At 41.9% G+C, this 23,169-nt stretch overlaps 1 protein-coding gene and 1 pseudogene across 3 annotated transcripts in view; both read right to left on the bottom strand.

Annotated features, from left to right (window-relative positions):
- LOC101613484 overlaps window positions 1-3,471 on the bottom strand; it is a 28,252-nt pseudogene extending 24,781 nt beyond the window's left edge.
- Window positions 3,472-5,122: 1,651 nt separating this feature from the next.
- Window positions 5,123-23,169, bottom strand: part of Apaf1 (apoptotic peptidase activating factor 1) — a 128,378-nt gene continuing 110,331 nt past the window's right edge. For all 3 annotated transcript variants that reach the window (XM_004650202.2, XM_045152055.1, XM_004650204.2), the window contains 5 exons: window positions 19,158-19,277; window positions 18,407-18,532; window positions 16,758-16,883; window positions 13,473-13,619; window positions 5,123-7,464 (listed from right to left, as the gene is read on the bottom strand). In XM_004650202.2, the coding sequence (XP_004650259.1) occupies window positions 7,318-7,464; window positions 13,473-13,619; window positions 16,758-16,883; window positions 18,407-18,532; window positions 19,158-19,277 (666 nt within the window). In that variant the 3' untranslated portion in view covers window positions 5,123-7,317. The remainder of the gene's footprint in view (window positions 7,465-13,472; window positions 13,620-16,757; window positions 16,884-18,406; window positions 18,533-19,157; window positions 19,278-23,169) is intronic.

Raw genomic sequence — 23,169 nt, 5'->3', positions numbered from 1 at the left:
CTTTGTGAGGCAAACTTAACCAAGCATAAGTGGAAAATTATAATTGTTCCCAAAGCTGCATTCTATTCTTACTAAGTTCATTTTGTTGGTTTATATAGCTCATGAAGTATTAGATAACAATATTTTAATTAATTCAGAAAATGGTTTCATAATTCATTTATATGACTAAGCAAAGATAATGTCTTTTCTTCTGGGATTGTTTAAAATCTGAATTTTAAATCTTTCTCCAAAAGTGTGAACTAATTTTTATTGTACATGTTACTTATTTAAAAATCTATTTCTGGGGCTGGAGAGATGGCTTAGCAGTTAAGGCACTTGCCTACAAAGCCAAAAGACCCAGGTTTGAATCCCCAGGACCCAGTTAAGCCATATGTACAAGGTGGCACATGCATCTGGAGTGCGGTTACAGTGGCTGAAGACCCTGATATGCTCAAACTCTCCCTCTCTCTCTCAATATCTCCCTCCCTCCCTCCCTCCCTCCCTCCCTCCCTCTCTCGCTCTCTCTCTCTCCCCTCTCTTTCTCTCTCAAATAAATTAATTTTTAAAAAATGTATTTCTGTTTACCATCTAGGTGTCAGGCAATGGGAATACCAAGATAATACATACACCTTCCCCTAATCATGCAATCTTAGTCTTAAAAAAATCTAAGATAGCCGGGCGTGGTGGCGCATGCCTTTAATCCCAGCACTCAGGAGGCAGAGGTAGGAGAAACATCGTGAGTTCGAGGCCATCCTGAGACTACATAGTGAATTCCATGTCAGCCTGAGCTACAGTGAAGCCCTGCCTTGAAAAACAAAAAGCAACAACAACAAAATCTAAGATAGTTGACAATCGATAATATTGTCAATACTGTTTCCTGTAGCTTTACGGTATGCACTTGAAATTTTAGATGTCATGTGGAGATACCAAAACATAATACACAGAAGGGGAAAGGTCTTAACAGTATTACTGCTTATGGGAAGGCTTAGCAAGGAAAATCCAAATGGAGTGATTGGCCAACAGGAGAGAGGAACAAAAAGTACCAGGAAATGAAAAGAAGACAGAGTTCAAGGTGACAGAATGGTTCGCAGGGGCTAATTCTACTGAACAGGAGAAAAGACACTGCAAATGCATTAGTTGACTTGATAGGACGGAGTTGTTGGGTTACCTCTCTTCCTCTCTCCCTCTCTCTGCCTCTTTCTCTCTCTCTAGTAAATAAATAAAAATTAAAAATATTTTTAAAAATACAAAACAAAGGAACAATCATAAAAGCTTTTCTTGCTCTAAAATGTCATGTCACAAACATAAACACATCAGACCAGGTGAATCCCAATCTCTCTATCAAGTTGCTTTTTCATCCATACCCAGACTCCTCAACAGAAAAGAAAAAAAAAAAAGCCAGGAAAACCTGGAATGATATATTTGAGCCCACGAAAATAAATAGCTGTTGATTAAATTTGTTGTAGCCAGCAAAAGATATCTTTTTAAATTGATGGAAAATGAAAGAACATTTCAAGGAAAGCACAAATTACGGCAACTCATGGCCATCAAACCAGTATTGCACAGGAAGAACTATAATCTCAACCAAGAGAACATACAAAAGAATAGATTTATTAGCCAGGTGTTGTGGTATGTGCCTTTGATCCCAGCATTCGGGAGGCAGAGTTAGGATCACTGTGAGTTCGAGGCCACCCTGAGACTACATAGTTAATTCCTGGTCTGGTCTGGTCTGGTCTGGTCTGGTCTGGTCTGGTCGTAGGGTCTCACTGTAGCCCAGGCTGATGTGGGCACCAGAGAATCAAACCTGGGTCCTTAAGCTTCACAGGCAAGTGCCTTAACCACTAAGCAATATCTCCAGCCCTTGTTTTGTTTTTTGTTTGGTTTGGTTTGGTTTTTTTGTTTTGTTTTGTTTTTTGTTTTGAGGTAGGGTCTCACTGTAGCCCAGGCTGACCTAGAACTCAACTCTGTAGCTCCAGGCTGGCCTCAAAACAGTGATTCTCCTACCTCTGCCTCCCTAGTGATGGGATCAAAGCTATGCACCACCATGCCCAGGGCCTTTTAATTCTTTAATCATCAGGGGGAAAAAAACAAACCCAACCTGGGTGTGGTGGCACACGTCTTTAATCCCAGCACTTGGGAGGCAGAGATAAGAATGCTGTGAGTTCAAGGCCAGGCTGAGACTACATAGTGAATTCTAGGTCAGCCTGGGCTAGAATAAAAGCCTACCTCGGAAAGCAAAAAAGAAGAAAAACGAAAAAAAGAAAAGGAAAAACCAAACCCAACCCCCCAGATGGTAACATTTTGGTGGAGGTCCTCTGGGACTCCCCCCCCCCCCCGCCCCCTCTCTAAAGACCATGGACTCAGATTCATCTACCGTCAGCCTACATTCAGATGGTCCTATGACATTACTCCATCTGCCTGGGCCTCTTCAACTGCCCTCCAAAACCTGAGTGTTTATGAGAATGAGAACCCTAAAGACCTCCCTCAGACTTAAATTACTCGGTGCCCAATGCTCTTGACTCCTCTCCCTTTTATTCTTTCTCCCCATTATCTATCTACATCCAGAACTTTCTTCCCACACTATATCAAATGCACCTTCTGAGTCCCTTAGGCCCACTGGAGAGTTAGCTCTACTGCCACACTCGATAACGCTACTCAGCTCAAAACAAGCCAATGCGGTTATTACCCTAATTCCCTAATGGCAATTACGGCTACTTCTTCAGAGAGGAGTAATGAAGCAGTTTAGGGTTAACAAAGCCAAATTTTGGGGTACCCAAAATGAAACTAAAAATGGCTGAAAGCAAGACATGTCTTTGAACCTAGAAGGGGACCCTTGACTTTTATCTCTTTTTTCCTAAAGGAGTTCCCTCCCTGGATTTCTTTTTCCGTAAACCTTACTCCCTCCCTAAGTCTCTTCCTCCCCAAAACTTCCCTTTCCATGAAAACGCTGGATCAGTCACCAGGCGGATCTACCTGCTTGGTGGCTCTTCTGGCTTGCAGGAGCCATCTGCCATCTTCCCTTCTCTTAAGTCATATGCATTTTTGCTCGGTTTGACTTTCAAAGATTAAAAAATAATTTTTAATAAATAAATAAAAGCTTCTCTTCTTCACATTTCAGAGCCCCTGCTGGCCACTAACTTTTGCAGCCGATGGGCCAGACAGGTTCTTTCTCTCCAGACTCCCCACTTGGCATACCATGGGGTGGCTGATGTTCCAGCCAAAAGTATCTCTTGAGTGTGTTAGGAAATGGGCAGAACAGAGCGCTGAGATCACGACTGGGGGACCAGACTCCATGCTTTCAACTCCAGCTCCACATTCAGCACCCTCTGGGAGGAAATGGCTATTGGAGTACTCCGTGGCAGCTTGAGTTCTCAGTACAGTGGTGGTCAACTCGGGGCAGGAGACTGATAAGTTGGGCCTCCTGCTGACTTCTGGCTCAGACAATAAGATTCCACAGTTCTCCTCACTAGGGATGATGGTTAATATTGTCATCTTGACAGGATCTAGAATCACCTCAGAGACAAACCTCTGAGGAAGTTTCCAGATTAGGTTCACTGAAATGAGAAGACCTGCTCTAACTGTGGACAGTGTCACTGCATAGGGTGGGGGTCCCAGGCTGAAGAAAAGGAGAAGGAAAGCTGACCACCTGCATGCGTCACTCTACTTCCTGACTGTGGACGCACTGTGACCAGGTGCACGCTTCTGCTCCACCATGCCAGACTAACCTCAAGCTGTGAGCCAAACGAACCCTTCCTTCCCAAAGATTCTTTTGTCCTGAAATAACAAAAGTAATATACCAAGTATGCAATTAGCCACAGAGGGTGGAGCTACTGCCCACCATGCCTTTATTGCCCTGGCCTTCTGCCATCTCAACTACTGGCATGTCTGCATGCAGCCCTTCCCTCTCCACAACTGCTTCTTGGGGCCATCTCCAACCCAGGGACTGTGGCAGGGTTTCCTCAGCCTTCCTCATTTGTTCCTTGTTTTCAGGCCTCAGAGTAGCACAATCTTACACAGAGTCTCTCTCAAAAAGATGGCATCCAGCTATAGCCACCAGGGACATGTGAAGCACCAAAACGAACTTTATCTTGAATGCTGACCTATTACATAGAAGTCACTGTCTTACCAAATCCCAACAAAACTGTGGGCTTGTCTCATGGGTGGAACTAAGTCTCTTCTCACCAGGACCACCTGGCTGGCCTTTGGGATGGGCCATTCGCTGCCTATTCCTTTCTCCTGCATTGTCCTGTATGTCTGTGTTCTTTATCTTAACACCTCCCTCATGATTCCCACTGTTCTTCTAAACTTTCTTTGGAATTATCTTTGTTATCTTGACTCTTCTCATTCACCATGTCACATGGAGACAGACCTAATGTACCTTCTTACAACAAGGTTGATAAAAGACAGGCCAGGAGTCTAAAATCCAGAAACATTATTTTGTTTTCAAAAAATTCTAGGAATTTTATTGTTACAATTTTTAAAATTCATGTTTAAAACTGTATTCCAAGATTTAAAAAGTCATGTAAATTATAAATACAGAACAATTTTCAAAACACAAGACACATATAAATGCACAAACATATTTACATATACAAAGTCCAATATCATTTCTCATACAGAAAGATACAGCAAGGAAAATGTTTTAAAATGTCCATCTGTAAGCTGCAAGCACAACCTTCCTCTTGAGCACCCATAAGCTGCAATGTAAGATGTCTTCTTTCCTCATGATACCTCATCTTTCTTCCTAGTTTTCATTCAAGTGTTTTTGTATGTGTGTGCACATGTTTGTGCACATATGCGATCTGGTGCACACCCGTTTGTGTGCATGTAGACGTGACAAGTTTTGCTGGGTTTCTTCTTCAATTGCTTCGCACCCTATTTACTTTGGAGGCACAGTCTATCACTAAACCTGGAACGCACCAACTTGGCTACACAAGCTAGCCAAGTCCCAAAGATCCTCTAGCCTCTGCCTCCCCCACACTGGGATTACAGGCTTTTACGTGGGCATGAGGGATTTGAACACAGATTCTCATGCTTGTGCAGCAAGTACTTAAACAAGAGTCATCTCCTCCGCGCTTTTGTTTTTTGGGGTTTTTTTTTGGTTTTTTTTTTTTTTTTTTTTTTTTGGTTTTTCGAGGTAGGGTCTCACTGCAGCCCAGGCTAACCTGCAATTCACTTGGCAGTCTCATGGTAATCCTCTTACCTCTGCCTGGGATTAAAGGTGTGCACCACCACACCCGGCTTATTTATTCTTTTTAAAATAAAGGCCAGTCAAGAATTTGTAAACACTATGTTTGTTATTTTAATAATCAAGAGGCTTTTAATTCTAAAAGTAAACGTTTTTATTCTGAGCCACAGATGGGACACCTCTAATATTATATGAAAATCAAATCATGATTTGGATGTTCTAAGTAAGACAACCTATTTACAGAAACTTATTTTTATAAAATTAAGATTTTTCACCTATCACATTTTCTTGAATCACAGTTAAAAGTCTATAAAATACTTCCTTAACCTACCAAACCCAAAACAAGTCAAAAAACTTCAATGTAAAAGATTTTATTTACTATACTTAACAGTTCCTGCAAATGCCACATAGGAATATCGAATCTAAAAATATCTGAGGGCTGGGGGTTTGGTTCAGTGGGAGAATGTTTGCCTAGCAATGTGCAAAGCTCGATCTTCAGCACCATGTAAAATATATGCTAGTGGTTTATTCACTCTACCCATACCACATCTACTAACACATACCAACTATAAACATAGGATCACCACTTACTTACTATGAATACTAATACTCATTTATTAATTTGTTTCAAAAATATTTGAATTTTGATGATTGTAATTAATTTCTCTCTAGCCCTCTACAGTATTTCAGAGAAAATTTTTAAATTTTGTTTTCAACTAAAGATTCTAATCAGGAAGTAAAAATGAAGAAGAAACAACTTACTTAGCTACTTAGGAATCTGAGGCAAAGGACCACTAGGGTCCAGGAGTTCAAGGCTAGCTTGGGTAACATTTTCCAGGGGGGAGGGAAGAAATGCCATCTCTCCTGGCTAACCTTTGAAGGAAGAAATAGAAGAAGAAGGAGGAGGAGGAGGAGGAGAAGAAGAAGAAGGAGAAAAGGAGGAAGAGGAGAAAGAAGAAGACAAAGAAGAAGAAAACAAGAAAGACCAAAGAGAACAGAAGAGGAAGGAAATATAGTAAGAGAAAGGAAGGAAGACAGATTGTTTGGAAAGTGAAAGTTATCTTCCAGAGTGACAATGGTTTCTCTGAATTAAGAAAATCATAGACAATTCTCTTAAAATTTACAAAGAGAGTAGCACTGACCTTGACTTACCTATAAGGAAATGGAGTAAGAAGAAAACCATGCTTTACTGTTTCACATTTCTCAGGAAAGTATCAAAGCTGGCCCTGGTAGACGGTGAGTTCTTGCTTAGTTCAATCCTCAGCACTATATAAACTGGGCATGGCAGAGTGTGTTTATAATCCCAGCACTTGGGAGGTGGAGGCAGGTAGACAAGAAATTCAGGGTCATCCGTGGCTCATATTGAGTTCAAGGATAGCTTGGGTTATAGAGACCCTACCTCTAAAAAGGAAAAAACTGGTCCCTCAACTACTTTGACTGACATTTAACTATGGAGGAATTGCTTTAAGAAAGAAAAAGTAAAGATTCAGAAAGGTCAAGATTCATCAGGTAGTAAAAAAAATCCAAACAGCAAGACAACGCTCAGCTCCAATACTGACCACTTGATCGGCTACAGGGAGAAATCTACTCTAACACAAGTCTGCTTCACAGAGAGAACTATTGAAATCCACTCATTTACTGCATTAATTAAAAGATATGTTGCAAAGTGTGCATGCAGACACAGTATTTTTAAAGCTAATTTAAAGTGCAAATAAGCAACAAAATTGTATTTGGGAAAACTGTACCCCCTTGGGGCACATGGGGTTCAGAAAACAGGCCACCATTACCTTGAAGCACAGCTTGCATAATTACAGCATCAAATAAAGAATTCCTTCACATTATTCTCATTAATTATGTCATCCAATTTGAATGCATCAAGAGAGAATTTGACCAACAGTATAACAAAGTATATCTTTACATTTTCATTTGCACATTAAGGAAAAATAGTTAACAATGATGGTGATTATGAAAAGCAGGATTAAAGACATGTTCATTTGGCAAAAGGCTGTATCAACATTCATCCAACCATAAACACTCTTTAAATGAATGTAATACTGAGAAACAATTCACAGCTTTATAAAGTTGATATACAGTTTCATTTTTTTTCAAATTCAAAATGAAACAGCTGAACTACTTAATGCTTAGCCACTTTACTCTAAAATCTGTAAAATATACAAAATACCAAGATTATCAACAGTCACATATGTTTTGAAGTCAGAAGACACATGTATTTTCTTAAGATTGGTTCCATTCGTGTAGAAGGTCTGTAAGGACTCCCCAGTGACAACATTCCACCACTGTGCAGAGGAAAGTAAAACGCGCATTAGACTGGTGATTACAGTGCGTGACAACCTGTAGACCCGGCAGACCTGTCCTGTTACCGCCTCACTCCCAAGCAAGCAAGCAGCAGGAATGACGCTGAAGGTTGACTACCAAAGATCATCAGCCTGGTCCTCCTCCGTTGACCAGGCCTGGTGACGGCTTCGCAGCCAGGCCTGCACACTACCCCACTGGAAGGTGTGCTGGAGAAACACACAGCTGCTTCAGAGTTGCAGATACCAGGTGACAGTGCTGTGCAAGAGCTGGGCTGAACACTCACTCCTATTTCCATGTCTTCTCTGTGGGATGGACAGATGGCTGCTTCTCTTCACTACAACACCCCCTTGTGGTCTCATTCTGACAGATTCCCAGGATACTTGTACAAGGGATAAAATATTCTCTCTACTGAATCTTCCTTTTTACCAGGAGCAAACCAAGAGCTCCCAATCTAGTTTGTTTTTGCAGTCATCTATGCACTTATTACTCAGTACTGATGATTTCAAATGAAGCAGGTGTTCCCTCAGCAATGTTTATATCCACCTTCCAAAATGCAGTCAGTCATAAAGCTTACACCTGTACCTCAGAGCTAATATGAGGACAAGAAATAATGCACGTGAACACATTTCAGAAAGGCCTGAGGAACACCAAAAGTCTGAGTATTATGAACACAGCAACCATGTCACTCACCTTTGTGCTCAGGTCAGAGCCTAGCATTTTGCCTTGTACATGCTGGTTGGGTTGATAATTCCTTTTCACTTAGCAATAGAAACTGATGAAAGTATACACCATCAAAAATAAATAAATAAATAAAAACTTTTGGGGTTATTTTCAAATCTAGAATATATATAGATGACTGACGAAAGGTCGCTTAATTCAAAAGACTTCCTTATACTGGGAAAAACAGTGAATCTCTTCTAGCTTGTGCCAGGACATCCTTTAAAAAGTCCTGAATCCAAAATTATGGCACCCAATGGCTCTATAATACTGACTTTTGGCCCTGGCTAGCTCCAGGACAAATATACAAAGGTACACTCTGGAACGTTATTATCAAGGTTAAATGTTGTGTATATGTGTCTAATAACTCTGCTAATATCTCATTTGTTTTACAAGCCATACAGAAACAGATTCAGCCTATGTCGGACATTACTGTGCCATTCAATGCACAGTTCTGGAAGAAAATCTCAGCCCCCTCATGCCCAATGGTCCCCAGACAATCCAACCCTGTCTACCTGGGTTCCCTCAAATGCTCCCCAAGGCCTAGAAGTCCACAAGAAGGACAACCCTGAAGGAGACCAGACTGCTGTGTGCTTACTTCTCATTAAGTCCTTACTTTTATTCTTTCTCCCCAACATTCCCTTCCAAGACTATCTTCCTACACTGCATCAACACACTTCTGGGGTCCCTTAGAATAGTTCCCCTCTCTGGGAGAAACTCTAACTGCCACAACTTCGTGCCCCATTTAGCAGGAAATACTTAACAATATGACATCATTACCCCTTGTCCTCTAACAAAAGTCAAGAGTATCTTCTCATGAGAGGGGAGAATAAGGGTGGGGGAGAGGGTAGAATTTGGGTGACTGGACCCCTGAAGGTAAAAATGGAAGGAAAACTTGCAGTTGTTAGAAATCCAAGATGATCTGACTTTTATCTCTCTTGCCCAGTTTTTCCCACAAACAGTCAGAACCCCTCCTGGGAGGGAAGTCTTTCATAGGATTTAAATATTGTGGTTGGTCAAGTTCAGCCCTTGGAACTTGGTGCCACAGCTAATCTCTTTCTGAGACAGCCCCCAGCCCTAACCAACCAGCTGGCCCTCTGGTTCACTTGGGCCAAAGACAGCCCACCACCCTAAGGTTATAAATTACCTTTGCAAGGGGAGGGCAGGTGCTCTCTGATCACATGGGAACTTCCAGCTATGGGTGAGTTTTTCCCTCAGTTGGCCCTGGGCTGGCTTGGCCTAGGCCCAGGCCCAGGCCCAGGCCCAGCTGGCAGAGGCTTGGCCTAGCCCCTAACCCATGCCCAGCCCGGAGGGGCCCCTAGCCCTTACTCCCCACATGGGTTCTTTATCCCCTCCAACTCCCCATGGCAGGAGCTCCATGAACTGTCTTTTCTCTTTTCTTTCTACACATTTTTCTCCAGATCTGTATCTGATCACATGGACTCCTGAGCTATTCGTGGCCCACAAGTGCTTTTGAACTCCATGTGGAGTACTGCTCCCCACTTCATCTCCCCTTACCTCCCAGCCTTCCCCTTCCCCACACCTTTGTAAAATCTGAATAAAATGTGGTATTTTAAAAATAAAAACAGGGCTGGAGAGATGGCTTAGCGGTTAAGCGCTTGCCTGTGAAGCCTAAGGACCCCGGTTCGAGGCTCGATTCCCCAGGACCCACGTTAGCCAGATGCACAAGGGGGTGCACGCATCTGGAGTTCGTTTGCAGTGGTTGGAAGCCCTGGCGCGCCCATTTTCTCTCTCTCCCTCTATGTGTCTTTCTCTCTGTGTCTGTAGCTCTCAAATAAATAAACAATATATATATATAAAGAATATCATTAAAAATAAAAACAACAACAACAAAAAGTTGGGCTGGAGAGATGGCTTAGCAGTTAAGTCACTTGCCTGCAAAGCCAAAGGACCCAGGTTCAATTCTCTAGGAACCATGTAAGCCAGATGCATAAGGTAGCACTTGCATCTAGGGTTCATTTGCAGTAGCTGGAGGACCTAGTGTTGCCCATTCTCTCTATCTGACCCCCCCAAATAAACAAATAAATAAAAATTTTAAGTCCTGCAGATGTGGTAACATATACCTTTAATGACAACACTCGGGAAGCAGAGGTAGGAGGATTACTGTGAGTTCCAGGTCAGCCTGGGATACAATGAGACCCTACCAAAAAAAAAAGTAAACAACAACAAGAAGTACACACCATATACACCTTGGAGTTTGGTAAATCTCACTGAAGTAACATGTACTGATGAGTTCTTTTCAGAACTGTCAAGGTTTCACATTATAAAATAATGAGTGCAAGGAGCACATTCCACTCCCTGAGAAGACACTTACTAGTTTTCAGTGACTGGGGCTCTTAGACCTCATCACCCAAGTCCAGCTACCTCATTTGACATTTATACTAGCCATTTGCTCAATATGAACTAAAAGAACCATTTCATAATGGCTAATACAGAGGACTTTAGGGCAGCAGGCTTCACTGTATGATGTCTTAATAGTAGATACATGTCACTGGAGAGTTGTTCAAACCCACAGAATGTACAACAGCAAGGATGAACCCTTATGCTAACTATGGGCTTTAGAGGATAATGGTGTATCAGGGAGGTTCCCCAGTGCTAACAAATATGTCTTTGATATTTACAGTGGTTGAAGCTTGTGTGTATGTGAAGCAATGGATCATGACAAATCTGTATAATGATGTACATGTTATTATCATGTCTATTTTATAGATAAGACAACTGAGAGACATTGGGGTAAAAGAATCTTGTGCAAGCTTACAAAACTGAGAGACAAAGCCATGCTCTGAACTCGGGAAGTCCGCCCTCAGGCCCTCTCTCCTAACCTTAACACTCTTCTTTCTGCCCCTAAGTCAAAGCACACCTCTTTTTTTAATATTTCATTTTTATTTATTTATTTGACAGAGAAAGAGGGGGGGAGAGAGAGAGAGAATAGGCACACCAGGTCCTCCTGCCACTGCAAACAAACTCCAGACACTTGTGCCCCTTTGTGCATCTGGCTAACATGGGTCCTGGGGACTCAAACCTGGGTCCTTTGGCTTTGCAGGCAAACGCCTTAACCGCTAAACCTTCCCCCCAGCCCCTCAAAGCACACCTTTTAAGCCCTGTATATTCCACATTTTATGAAAATGACACACTACCTACTGTGCTAAGGAGGCAGATTGTATTCCACATTTTAAATCAGCTTTTGCCTTCAGGAATGTGAATTCTTTTTATCATTCTAACAAATATTTTCTCAGTGATATAACTCATATAAAAGCTAAGTGACATTATTGTTTTGTTAATAAAAATTTTGAAAGTTAGTTTATCTTACAACACTCAATGTATGCTGTTTGGATTCTAGAATAAAGAGACTGAAGAGACCTAATTTCTTGGCCACTATAACAGCTGTTTCTTTTTAGTTCGACTGTGTTCTGTGCCTTTGGATGGTCTCATTAGCATGCTGGGTAGATGCAGGCTGGGTTATAACATAATTAGCTTAACCATGCTAGTAATCAAACCAGAAGGCAAAGGCAGTTGCCACTTCAATACAGTGACTACATGTACAGACTACAGCTTCTTTCAGCCTAAAGATACAGTCTCTATAACACAGTAGCAGATCTCTTTTGCTTCTTTACTTCAAGAGTCTCCAAGAGCTCTGCAAATCTATCCATTGATCTTTAAAATATTCTAACAGCCAGACTCACAGTTGTAGGATACCATTCTATGGGGCCCTGGTGTCAGAACTGAGCACTTATGTTTTTTAACAGCTAATATAACAGCTTCCAACACAAAGACAGCACTGTCTCTCCCCAAGCATCCTCCTGTGAGCTGTTACAGTTTATCTTTATACTACACAAGTGGCAGTGGTGGCTCAGGATCCCCACAACTAAATAAAAGTGTGCCCAAAAAGGTCTATGGTATGAGAATCCTCTCCAGTACAGCCCTGAAAAGGGTTATAACATAGATCCTTCCTAAAGCTAGTACTGCCCTCTGCTTGTGTCATAGATGAGATATTTATGTTGAGTGGAAGTGCAATAATGTGGGACCCAAATAGCCAAAATATTTGAAATACTTCTGAACACCTGTGCTGTGTGTGATTAGAATCATCTATACTTGACTGTTTTCAGTGAGAATGCAGCTGCACAAGATCTTACAGGACCTACTTGAAAGGAGAAAGTTTATAGACTGTACAAGTGGTCAGCATAACATACAATGTCATCTTCTGCCCTTTTCTTTTTTAAAATATTTTTTGTTTATTTTTATTTATTTATTTGAGAACGACAGAGAGAGAGAAAATGGGCACGCCGGGGCCACCAGCCACTGCAAAAGAACTCCAGATGCATGCAACCCCTTCTACATCTGGTGATGTGGGTCCTGGGGAAATGAGCCTCGAACTGAGGTCCTTAGACTTCACAGACAAGTGCTTAACAGCTAAGCCACCTCTCCAGCCCATCTTCTGCCCTTTTCACAAGCGAATCAAAAACTCATGTCAAGGCAAAACTGACGCCTCCTCTCCTTTGTGCCTGTACCTCCTCCATGCAAATGGGCCCCAGGCTCCTCCTACATTTTACAGACTTTATTTTGTTATCTGCTTCTCCTAGAGATTATTAGCTGCACCAGGCAGGAACAAGCCTTAAATACTTGCCAGTGGGTACTGAATGTAGTCGTACTGACTGGATGGATGAACAGATGTAAGCACCAATAGAGGACATTCCAGTCTTGGCCTCAGAAATCACTGGTGTGTTTGCAGGAAGTGAAGAAAGTGTGAAATCCTGGCCCTTCTGCTTAGTGATTTATCATTTCAGAAAGTGATAACACCCATGAAAATCAGTTTTGTTCATCTATGATTAAGAGTGAGATGGCAGAAGTAAAGCACTCTAAAAACTATAAATCAATATGCTGTGGTCATTAATACTATTGAAGAAAGGAAATATCACAAATATATTTTTTAAGAAATCCAACTAAAACAATTCAGGAGTGATGTGGAACATGAAATGAAGCTAAATATGCCAATAGCTAGTCATTCTGATCATCTGGTTTGTGTGAGGCAGTATGAGAGGTTTGCATAGGACTGAAACATCCCTAACACCGCCACCAAGTCTTCCGAGTGACCGAGGAAAGCAGGTGTCAGTCCCGTCACTGCAAAGTGGGGATAAACTGCCCTTTTACTCTGTAGGTTCAGGAAGCCCAACAGAGAAACAGAAAGTGGCTTGATAAGCACAGCTAGGCTGTTTTTCCACATAGTCTTTCACCGTCCTAAAGGAACTCTTACCTTAAGATACCCCCCAGCAGAGACCAGCATTCTGCTGTCTGGAGAAAAGCAAAGGTCCGTGACCCAGCCTCCGTGGGTAGCAGCTCCTTCTGCTGCTGAAATCTGGGCACACAGATGAAGAAGCTCACCGTGTGCCACACTCCATACCTAAGGAGACAGTTCACAACTCATGAACAGGGTTACCAGAACATTTTCTAGTTTTAACTATACGTACACTTATCTTCTGAGATATATCTGGAAATCTTTCTTTAAAAACAAAAGCCGTACTTTATCAGAATGCTGGCACTTTCCATTTAATTAAAAGATAGAAGCCAGGCATAGTGGTACACTCTTCTAATACCAGCTACTCAGACAGCTGAGGCAGTAGGATCATGAGTCCAAGGCCGGCCTGAGAAGCAAAGTAAGACTCTGTCATTAAAGTAAGATAAAACAGAGGTTTATCATCGAAATTCAAATGATGTCTTCACAGAAGTAGAAAAAACAACCCAATAAGTCATATGGAAGTACAAAAGACCCCAAACAGAGAAGGCAATCCTTAACAGAAAGAGCAATGGTAGAGGCTTTGCAATACCTGATCTCACGTTACATTACAGGCCCATAGTAACAAAACAGTATGGTACCGGCACAGAGAGACTGTAGACCAATGGAATAAAACTGAGGACACTGGGCTGGAGAGATGGCTTAGCGGTTAAGCGCTTGCCTGTGAAGCCTAAGAACCCCGGTTCGAGGCTCGGTTCCCCAGGTCTCACGTTAGCCAGATGCACAAGGGGGCGCACGCGTCTGGAGTTCGTTTGCAGAGGCTGGAAGCCCTGGCGCACCCATTCTCTCTCTCTCCCTCTATCTGTCTTTCTCTCTGTGTCTGTCGCTCTCAAATAAATAAATAAATAATTTAAAAAAAAAAAACTGAGGACACTGAAATAAACCACACAGTAACAACCACATTTTTGGCAAGGCTATCAGAAATGGATAAAAGCCTCCTTTAAAAATGGTGTTGAGAAAACTGGATTTCCACATATAGAAGAATAAAACTAGATCCAAATCTCTCACCTTACACAAAAATCAATTCAAAATGGATCACAGATTTTAATGTTAGACTTGAAACTTTGAAATAACTAGAGAAAAACCTGGAGAAAGCACATCAGGATACAGGCAGAGGCAAAAACTTTCTGAAAAGGATTCTAATAGCACAGGAAAACCCCAAAAAAATTACAGAAAGAATTACATGAAATTAAAAAGTTTCTGCACAACAAAGTAAATGACCACCAGAATGAAGAAAATCTCAAGAATTAGCAAAAGTCTTTGGCCTCTACATATTGGACAGAGAGTTAATATCTAGGATATACAGAGAACCTAAAAATTAAATACCAAAGCCTCATATCATTTAGTCAATAAATGGGCTAATGAACTGAAGAGATAATTCTCAAAAGAAGAAACACAAATGGCCAATAAATACTTGAAAAAGCATTGCACATCTTTAGCCATCAAGAAAATGCAAATCAAAACTGCTTTGAGATTCTATCTCACATAAGTCAGAATGGATATCATCAGAAAAAGAAATACTGGTGAAGGCGTGGGGAAAGAGGAATCTATTCCCCACTGGTAGAAATGTAAACTAGCAGAGCTACTATGGGGATTGGCATGGCTGTTCCATAATCACTGGAACAGAACTACCGTGTGACTCAGGTGTACCACTCTTAGGTATTATACACCCGAAGTACTCAAAGGCAACACAGACACTAGTGATCACAGAGATACTTGCACATCATGTTTATTGCTGCACAATATAAAAATCTATCTGTATTGCTATGCACAACAGCCAACAAGTAAATGTTACATACAATAGAATTGTAGTAGCCCTATAGAAAAATGAAATCATGACATCTGCAGGAAAATGGATGCAACTGGAGATCATTATATTAAGTAAAGTAAGCTAAACACAGAAAGACAAATAGCTCATGCTTCTTCCTCATACTCAGAACCTATATTTCAATTATATGTGTGTATGAATAATTATACACATGGGGAATGATGAGAAGGGAGAAAGAGACTTTGAGGGAGGTAGGATATAGAACAGGTAGAGGAATACAGTAACAAGAAAGCAGAAGGAAGGGTCACTGGAAAGAGAAAAGGAATAAGCTAGAAGGGTGGAAGGAGTACTAGGGAAAAGGAATTGGGGACAGAAACGAACAAGAGTAAAAAGATAATGACAGGGCTGGAGAGATGGCTCAGCAGTTAAGGCACTTGCTTGCAAAGCCCGATGGACTGAGTTCAATTCCCCAGTATCCACATAAAGCCATATTCAGAAGGTAGAACATTTGCAGCAGCAAGAGACCCTGGTGTACCCATTCTCATTCATTCTTACTCACTATATTCTCTCTCTCTCTTTGCAGATATATACGCATATAGATTTGTTTGTTTTTTCAAGGTAGGGTCTCACTCTAGCCCAGGCTGACCTGGAATCCACTCTGTAGTCTCAGGGTGGCCTTGAATTCAGGGCGATCCTCCTACCTCTGCCTCCCGAGTGCTGGGATCACAGGCATGTGTACCATGCCCAGCCATATTATTTTTGAAAAAGAAAAAAATATATGACACATATGTATGAAGATGCCTTGATGAGAACCATTACTTTTCACGGTGCCCTGAAGAAGTTAATTTAAAGCTAGGTGCAGTGGCACACAACTTTAATCCCAGCACTCAGGAGGCAGAGGTAGGAGGATCACCATGAGTTCGAGGCCACCCTCAGACTTCATAGTAAATTCCAGGTCAGCCTGAGCTGGAGTGAAACCCTACATCGACCTCCCCCCTCCAAAAAATAAGTAAATGAAATAATTTTTTTTAAAAAGAGAAAATTAAAGTCAGATGTAGTGGCTCATGCTTGTAATCTCTGTATTCAGGAGGCTGAGGTAGGAGGATTACCATGAAGTCAAGGCTACCCTAAATTAGTGAATTCCAGGTCACTAGCTACAGTGAGACTCTGTCTCAAAAAATAAAAAGCAAAAACAAGAAGGGTTTAAGATGTAGCTTAGTGCTAAGAGTGTGTTCCTAATATGGCCAATGCCCTGGGGAGAAAAACAAATGAATGAAGAGAGGGGAGGGGAGGGGAGGGGAGGGGAAGGGAGGGGAGGGGAAGGGGAGGGGGAGGGGGGGGAGGGGGAAGGGGAGGGGGAGGGGAGAGGGGAGGGGGAGGGGAGGGGAGGGGAGGGAAAAAAGGAAAGAGTGTGGTGAAGAGAGCCAGCCCAGGTTGTGGGAGGAGAGAGTGCTACTGCCCAAGAGCACACATCCTACCCTGATTTCTCCATCGTCATCCCCAGTGGCCAGCAAAGCACCATCCACAGAGAAGGCCGAGCAGCGTACACAGCCATTGTGGCCCTTCAACTCGTGAAGAGGGGAAAGGAGTTCAAAACTCCAAATCTAGAAGACAAGTAGAACTGTTCAGTACTAGTTAATACACTGAAAATAAACACCTACAAATCCTGCTTGAGTGCTAGTCCACTACAGTCGATCACGTGCATGTTCTAACATCAGTGGTGCATACACTTTCATGAGATACCCAAGTTCTAACCTGCTACCTTGTCATATTTTTGGTTTCCCTCTACTCAAATTAATGTAGCTGGAGACCAAAAATCACAGCTTCCTTATGTTTGTACTTACAAGGGAGAACACAGAGTCAGTTCAGAACAATCGACACAGTGAGGTAGACCAGAACACAAGTCTACCCCTACTAGCTTCTTATGACCCAGGACAATTCTCAGAAGCTTCAATCCTGTATGTATAACATGAAGATAATGGTACCTATAGTGTGAAGACCAAATAAGATTACTGGGAACAAAGGCCTAGCACACGCTGGATCAGTGCTTATTAAAAGGTTAGTTATTGTACAGACCTATTTTGATGGCCAAATTGCTACCCTTTTGCTTCCACCAAAGGGTTCTGTCATTACCACTTAACAAGGGCCTACTGAAAAGAAGAAACTTCGATTCTTAAATCCCCAACCAAGAAGCATCATTCAGAGATCCTCAGGTGTAACAACTTATATTAGTCAAACAAAAAGTTTATGTAACTTAATTTACATTCCTTTAAGTAATGTTTATTACATATAGTATGTAGCAGAAATTCCACCTGATTAATTATAAGCATAAAGTAATCCAGAGGCTGTGGAGACGGTGGGTAAATTAGGTAGCAAACTGCGAAATCATGAAGATGTGAGTTTAGACAGCCACATATGTACCGAGCATAGTGGTGTGCCTATCACCACAGTGCAGGGGATGCAGAGACAGGAGACTCCTTGGGCTTGCTAGCTAGCTTGTCTACACAAATCGGTAAAATCTGGGTTCAGGAGGAAACACTGTTTCAGAAAATAAGGTGGAGAGCAATTAAGGTAGACACCTGAAATCAACCTCTGTCCCGTACACATATATGCACACACATGCACATACAAGCATGCCACACATGAATGCACGACACCCCCTCACCACACACACACAGTAATCCATAAAGGAGAAATCAGAATTCCTTGATGTTATACATTGAATCTACCAATGGCATACTCTAAAAGCCTGTGACTCAGGACAGCTCACAAAAGCTTCTCTAGTTTATGTTACAATATATGTAAAATATAGACAAAGACCTATGATGTAAAGATTAAATGAGATTATAGGGAGTGAGTTTCCTCGCACAGGGCCTAGCACGTGCCAAGTGTTCTTTAATAGTCACTATGTCTTAAATATGACAGAAACTGATACTATCCTGTTTTACACATTATTTGGACTTCTAATACACAATCAATATTAAACTAAAGTTAGGAGGGAATTACCATGGGATTTTTTTATAATCATGGAAAATGTTAATAAAAATTTTAAAAAATTAAAAAATATTTTAAAAAATAAATAAATAAAGTTACACATATGGACACTTCAACTGACTGACTGACCTACCTTTGCAGTCTTGTCAGCAGAGGTAGATGAAAACTTCGTGGCATCAGAAGAAATGTCACAAGAAAGTACTGTACCCTGGTGACAGACAAAGTCTTTTTCTATTCTTCCAGTCACAATATTCCATATCTTAAGGGGGGGAAAGTGACACTTTTAAGAACATTTTGGCCAGGCATGGTGGAATACACATACAGTAATGCAAGTTTGAGGCCAACCTGGGTTACACAAGGAGACCCAGTCTCGAAAATCACAGGCTGGAGATGTAGCTCAAGGGCAGAGAACTTGGCTAGGTCCTGGGTTTGACCCATAGCATCACAAAGAAAAAAGAAAGGAAGAAAGAGGGAGAGGGAGGAAGGGTAAGAGACAGGAGAACATGTCTATGAGTTTAGAAACACTGGCTGCTCTGACCTCCCAAGTACCCTTTAGTATAAATGCTCATAAACACATAGTAGATGTAGGCAACTGCAGTGAAGAGAAAGCTGGCATAAGATGATGAAATTTTTAAACATTTAGTTACTTAATATTCATGTGCTTTTACCTGTAACAATATAATCATTGAAATATTAGACTATTTTCTTTAAAAAAGCCGGGCGTGGTAGCGCACACCTTTAATCCCAGCACTCGGAAGATAGAGGTAGAAGGATTGCCATGAGTTCGAGGCCACCCTGAGACTCCATAGTGAATTCTAGGTCAGCCTGGGCTAGAGTGAGACTCTACCTCAAAAAAAAAAACAGTAACCTAGGATTGAAATTACCTTTACTGTTCCATCAAATGACCAAGAAAGTAATCTTGAATTTTTTAGGAGCCTGAAGTCTTTCACTGTTTCCTGATGGGCTTCCAGAGAAATGTATTCCTGTGACTGCCAATTCCATACCTGAATATAAAAAAATAAAATAAATAAATAAGTCTGCTATAACCCTTACCTAATAGTATCCATGGGGGGGGGGGGGATAGACAATATATATAATGGTCTAAAGTGTTTTGTCCTCATGGTACTTCAAACAGGGAAGAGTAACAATGAATACTGTGTCTGCATTTTACAAAGAGAAAAACTGGGATTAGTTAGCTTGGTGAGGGGCAAAATAAAATACTTTTCCTCCTAAATAAAATTTGTTTGCTTCAGTTGCTTGGTGAATAGTTAATTAAGCCAAGCAACAGAGAAAAGCTACAGTATGCAGTGAGCTCATCATCTGATTAAGTTTTCCAGAGAAAATTACCCCAATTACATGGTCACAGGCTTGGGGACCTAAACGTGGACCAGGCTGCAGATGCTGGCTCCACTGAAGCTGCCCAAGAGGAGCTTAAAGACGGCATGGGATTTCCAAGCTTCAGAAGTCCTAGCAATGTCCTAATGCGATCTTCACAATAACAAGAGAAGCAAGAGAGCACTGTTCTTCACAGTGAGCTTCAGGAGTCCTCAGCTACAATGACAGAAGGGAGCATTGAAGTTATGCCAAAGCTGGCATGCAATAAGCCCACAAGAAGACTTGAGGCATGGTAGTGAACAGAGAAGAAATCTCTATGCCATGTCTACATACAGAACATCCCTTAATAAATCAAAACAGCTGTACTTAGAGCTTTATTAATTCTTGGTTTCAAATCAGCTTACTAAACAAATGTTTACTTAGCACCTGTATGTAAGGCAAATGTGAATCAAACATTTGAAAGAAAGGAGGCAAACAAAAAAAATCCTACAAAAAAAAGAGATTATTGAGGGGTTTGCAATATCAGTGGGTAAAGTGATTGCCTTGCAAGCATGAGGACCCAAGCTCAATCCCTAGAACCTACATTTTAAATTTTTTTTTTTGGTTTATTTTTATTTATTTGAGAGCAACAGACAGAGAACGAGGCAGAGAGAGAGAGAGAGAATGGGCGCGCCAGGGCTACCAGCCACTGCAAACGAACTCCAGACGCGTGCGCCCCCTTGTGCATCTGGCTAACGTGGGACCTGGGGAACCGAGCCTCGAACCAGGGTCCTTAGGCTTCACAGGCAAGCGCTTAACCGCTAAGCCATCTCTCCAGCCCAGAACCTACATTTTAAAAAGGCAGGCATGGTGCCATGTGCCTGTAACTTAACAGCTGGGTAGGCAGCTCCAGGTGGATCCCTAGAGCTCACTGGCTAATCAGCCTGTTTAGCATATTCCAAGCCAATGGCAGACTTCAAACAAGAAGTAGACAGACAGAATACTGGAAAGAGCTATGCAGCATGCAACCTTTGGGAGAGAGAAGTCATTAATGGTGGTAAACAGCAGTGGACCTTGCAAGCCTCATGGCTGGCCAGCCAGGGCAAATGTGCCAACTGGTGCAAGAGTGGCATGTTTGTTATGGGGGAAACCAACTGTTCTGATTGGACTTAGAGGCCCACTCCACTGGAGGGAGTACAGGCCTGGTACTGAAAACTTAGCCAAAAGCTTATCGCTGTCTGGTGTGGTGGTGTATGCCTTTAGTCCCAGCACTCAGGAGGCAGAGGTAGAAGGATTACTATGAGTTCAATGCTTGCCTGAGACAGCAGAGTGAATTCAAGACCAGCCTAAGCTACAGTAAGACCCTACCTTGAAACAAAACAAAAGAAAACAAAAAGAGCTTAGGCTTGGAGGTCATAAACCCTAAAGGGAGTAACAACTACTGCTATCTGACTAAGTGTGCTTATTATGCCCATCAAATTGCCCTCTAAGCACTTATGTTTATGTCCATATATTAATGCTACTCTCACTTTTGGTTGGAGAAACTTCTTTTTAGAGATGGTAGTGACCACTGGGGTGACACAAAAATGGCCAAAGTGTGAGAAGAAGTGACAGTGAAATGCTCACCACTTAGTGAGACATCTCTAGCAAAACCTGCAAGGCTCAGGGTCTATAGCAGAAGAGGTAGTAGAAAGAATGCAAGAGCCAAAAGAAAGGTAGAGTTGCTTACAAACACTATTTTCCAGGTGTAAAATGCTCTTGATATCCATGACCCACAGTGCCCGACATGACTACAGACCTTCATGAAGGCACTCATTCACAGAAGCGGCTTTGCCAGGAGCAGGGGAACAGCAGAAAAGCAAGGTAACTGTGGAAGGAAACCTGTACCCAAACATATCCTAACGAGAATGGGTTAGAAATCTCAGCATTTTAAGAACTCAGTTGGGCCATGGTATGGCAAACAGGCTTTCCTGGCTGGCTCCTCCTATCACACCAGAAAGAAAAGCACCTTGTGTGAATAAGCATAGGACAACCTAGACCATTTCCATCAGCAATGCCCTGGGTCCCTCCTACCCCATTCCAGGCTTTACTGAAGTAAAATATTTGTGGCTACTTAGCAGTCTTAGTTGTGCCTGACTCAATGTCCACTCCTAAGGTTTTTGGTTTGGTTTGGTTTGATTTTTTTCAAGACAGAGTCTCATTCTAGCCCAGGCCGACCTGAAACTCACTCAGTATCCCTAAGCCAGCTTCTAACTCATGGTGATCCTCCTACCTTATCATCCTGAGAAAGAAGAGGATCAAAGGGGTGTGCTACCACACCCAGCTTCTGACTAAGGTTCTTATAGTTGCCCTCCATATCAGGAAATCAGAATACCTTCCTGAGCAGATGTCACCAAGAACTTGACAATTACTGAAAGGAGATTAAAAACAGCTTTCTCTGGCGAGGATATGGAAAAAGAGGAACCCTCTACATTATTGGTGGGAATGTAAACTGGTATAGCCATTGAGGAAATCAGTGTAGAGGTTTGAGACAGATAAAAATAGATTTATCACATAATCCAACTATACCACTCCTAGGCATATATCTTAAGGAGTCTTCTCACTACCTTAGAGATATTTGCTGTTGCAGTCAGGTTTGCATTGCTGGCAGAAATCACCCAACTAAGAGCAGCTTGTGGGGAAAAAGAGGTTTATTTTGGCTTACAGGCTTGAGGGGGAAGCTCCATGATGGCAGGGGGAAAAAATGGCAAGAGCAGAGGCTGAACATCAATCCCTAGCCAACATCAGGTAGACAACAGGAACAGGAGAGTGTGCCAAACACTGGCAAGGGGAAACTGGCTATAATACCCATAAGGCCACCCACAACAATATACTGCCTCCAGGAGGCATTAGTTCCCAAATGTCCATCAGCTGGGAACCTAGCATTCAGGACACCTAAGTTTATGGGGGACTCCTGAATCAAACCACCACACGTGCTCATCCATGTTTATTGCCGCTCTATTCACAATAGCTAGGAAATGAAACCAGCCTAGATGCCCCTCAACTGATGAATGGATAATGAAGATGTGGTGCATTTATACAACAGAGTTCTACTCAGAGGTAAAGAAAAATGAAATTAAGAAATTTGCAGGGAAATGGATAGATATGGGAAAGATTATAATTATACTAAGTAAAGTAACACAAGCCCAGAAAACCAAATGCTGCATGTTCTCTCTCATGTAGATCCTAGCTACAAATGTTTAGATTTGTATGTGAGTTGGAATAAAATTCAGTAGCAAAGGCCAGAAAGCTAGAAAGGGGCTATAAGGGAGGGAGGAGAGGGGAGGACTTAAAGGGAGGATATTGTATACATGTAAGTAGATTAACAGATTACTCAAGGTGGGGAAGGAACTGAGTTAAGGAAGGGTGGAGGAAAGGTTAATCATAATTTAATAAGTCAGATATAGACCTACTTCTTTGGATAATGGCAACAAGCCATTGATTGTTACTGGAAAAATTTCAGTGCCAGAGATGGGATACCTTCCAATGAGTTGTTGCCCAAAACATTATAAGCTATTGTCAAGGCTCTTGGTTGCCCACCAG

Source organism: Jaculus jaculus, chromosome 6 (assembly GCF_020740685.1).
Source record: "Jaculus jaculus isolate mJacJac1 chromosome 6, mJacJac1.mat.Y.cur, whole genome shotgun sequence".
Classification (NCBI taxonomy): domain Eukaryota; kingdom Metazoa; phylum Chordata; class Mammalia; order Rodentia; family Dipodidae; genus Jaculus; species Jaculus jaculus.
The sequence above is the reverse complement of the archived record's forward strand: the minus strand, read 5'-3'. Positions and strand labels throughout refer to the sequence as shown.